Source organism: Triticum aestivum, unplaced genomic scaffold, assembly GCF_018294505.1.
Source record: "Triticum aestivum cultivar Chinese Spring unplaced genomic scaffold, IWGSC CS RefSeq v2.1 scaffold39430, whole genome shotgun sequence".
Taxonomy (NCBI): Eukaryota; Viridiplantae; Streptophyta; class Magnoliopsida; order Poales; family Poaceae; genus Triticum; species Triticum aestivum.
In genome coordinates, this window is record NW_025244571.1 from 1 (window position 1) to 2746 (window position 2746).

Genomic DNA, 2746 nt, shown 5'->3' on the forward strand with positions numbered 1-2746 from the left:
GGTTCGATGCAGATAACAGTGCGTAAATTACGTAGCTTGCAGATATTGTGCTTATGTCGTTTCATACTCTCAACACATACAGATAGATGTCGGACGGTGCATGGTATTTCTGTCACCTTATCATCCTCTAATCTGAAGCAGTCTTGTTCAGAGAGTGACTCTGCCAAATCATGAAGAAGATCATGCATGATGTAGTATGTGCCCTGAAATCTACTAGAAACTGGTTGCAAGAAAGATCCAGAGACCATCTCATTGATGTAATCCTTTCCAATATCTAGCATTCTCCTATTCTGGTTGCTTGAATCAACAAGTCCCTCCACTACAAGCAGGTGAACCAACTCATCAGTGTCATATTTGTGCCCTTTTGGAAACAAGCTGCAATATGCAAAGCACCTCTGAAGACGTGGATCTAACTTCTGATAACTCCACAACAGGGCTGTCCTGGGCTCACTTAAGTTTTCAATCTTTAAAGTTAGAGCATTTTTCCAGGCAGAGATATCCATTTTCCCTTTCAACTGCGAACCCACCACTTTTGCAGCCAAGGGAGACTGTCCAAGCCTTTTAGCTATCTTCTCTGCAATCTCTTCTAGCCTTTCAAGCAATGAAAGGTTTATGATTTCTGCCCCAGCGAAGGCATAGTATTTGAAGAGTGCAAGGAACTGAGTATCTTCCATGGTATCCAACCGGAGCACCTTTTCGCAGCGAAGAGCACAGGGAAATGTATCCCGTCGAGAAGTTACCAAAACTTTGCTCCCCTTGAGCTGTGAAACCAGAGGTGCTAACAGCTGGTCCCATTCCATCTGACTGCTCGAATCATCAAACCAAACATCATCCAACACAAGCAAGACTTTCTCTGATATCTGCAGCATGTCCCTTAGTTGGCACTGGAGAGTATCCAGATTATCAACACGCGGGCACTCCCTCTTGGCCGCGGACTCGATGATCTCCCGTGTATGACGACGGACATCAAGTCTGCGTGAGATGCACACCCACATCCGGACATCAAAATGTTCTTGTACCCTCTTGTCATTGTAAACATGTTGTGCCAAGGTGGATTTTCCCATGCCTCCTGCTCCAACAATAGCCAGACCTGAATATATAGCATCGGTGGCAGCACCAACAGGCTCGGTAAGAAAGTTTATTATACGATCGCGATCCTTGTCACGACCTATTACTTTCAGAGGTGGTAATGATGTGGTTTGAGGAATAGCAGGGCCCTCTGCACTATTATTACCAGCTGGTAAGCAAAGAAGTTCACGGAGCTCCTTGCCTTTGGCAAGAATGACCTTTAGTTCCTTGAGCTGGTGAAGTACCTTCCTGTTCTTGGTGCCCAGATTGGACAGCCAGTTACATGCAAGATGCATACAAGTGCTGGTGGAGGCACTCCCGCTCTTTGCTTGGTGCTTGAGGAGGTTGTACTCATGCTTGTCGAGCAGGTCTTCGGCTTTGCAGATGGCTTCTTTGAGCTCTTGGACCCATTTTTCCAACTTGATCCTGTGGTTGCCCTTGCTAGCTGCTTCAATCATGAGCTCGAACTGCGGCATGATGGTGGTCTCCAGTTCATGGAGCTCACTCGCCATGTCAACCCCAAGGTAAGTTGAGGCATCCGCGATGAGTTTCTTCAGGATCGGCGACACTACCAATTGTAAACCAACCAGCGCCACCCGCTCCATGGAATAGCAAAAAAAATCAGTGTTCTGCTTGTTCCCTTTGACTTACGAGAGGTAAATGAATCACAAACAGGAGAAAAAAATAATTCCCCCTATTTTGGTGGATGAAGAACCTGTAGAAGTGGGAAACAAGCAGCTAGATAAATCAGTGAATTCCTGAAGGAAAAAAAGAAACACGAACATCAGTATTTCTGGAAGCCGGAAATCTTAGAAAGTTAGAACAGCTAAGGAATGGTCTGAAGCTTACATGGATGAGATGATGAACCTCAGAATCAGAAGGACGAAGGCGCGCGGATGCAAGGTTGCAGGAACTAGAGTTGCATTGCGAGAGAACTCTCCAAGCAGCAGGTTAACAAGACAACAATAGACGCAATGATCCAGTGTATGGTACCAGCTAGCTAGTTGCCTCTTCTTACACTTTGTCTATTATCATAAAAATATTCATGACGGGACCACACAATACTAGACCACACAATACTAATAATCCGGTGGCGTGATGTGCTCTTGCTTGTCGGCAGGGAATAATATTCACAGCCAAATTAGATACAAATACCATTCATAGCAGGGTTTTTTCTTTTTAGTATGTGGGTGTAGTTTTGACATAAATTTGTGTGGCTTGGTAGATTTAAACTATCTGTATATGTTTTTGGAAATTTCATTACCTTTATAGGAAATTTTTCCAGGGATCGATGACTCAGATATGATTATACGTACTGAGATTACATGATATATAGAAGCAAGAAAGAGTTTGAAGATCTCGAAGATTTTCTCGTTTCTTCTAGACTTTATTTTGTAATCGCTGTGGTCAGCTCATGTAGACCATGTACTATTAGCTACTATAAATATATCATGATAATGATTGTCAAAAAAAAAACTAGGTATAGTTAGTTCATGAATGCTGTAAGAAAGTTAAGCTGCGTGTTTTAGATCAGGTCATGAAAATGGCCTATTGTACAAATTTGTTAAGCTAGGAGGATAAACATAAACTAATTAGAAGTAATTAGATAAGTTGTGTGATTAGTGCAGCATCTGTCGGAATAGGTTAATAAGCACTAACTATCACAGCATCTGTCTTT

At 42.9% G+C, this 2746-nt stretch overlaps 1 protein-coding gene across 1 annotated transcript; it reads right to left on the reverse strand.

The window, feature by feature from the left end:
• Positions 1-5: 5 nt before the first annotated feature.
• On the reverse strand, positions 6-2042 carry LOC123177039 (putative disease resistance protein At3g14460; the record flags this gene model as incomplete). Its single annotated transcript, XM_044591007.1, has 2 exons — positions 1918-2042; positions 6-1783 (listed from the first exon to the last, which is right to left on the reverse strand). A coding segment is annotated over exon 2 (1668 nt), but the record flags the coding sequence as incomplete, so codon positions are not given.
• Between the last annotated feature and the right edge of the window lie 704 nt (positions 2043-2746).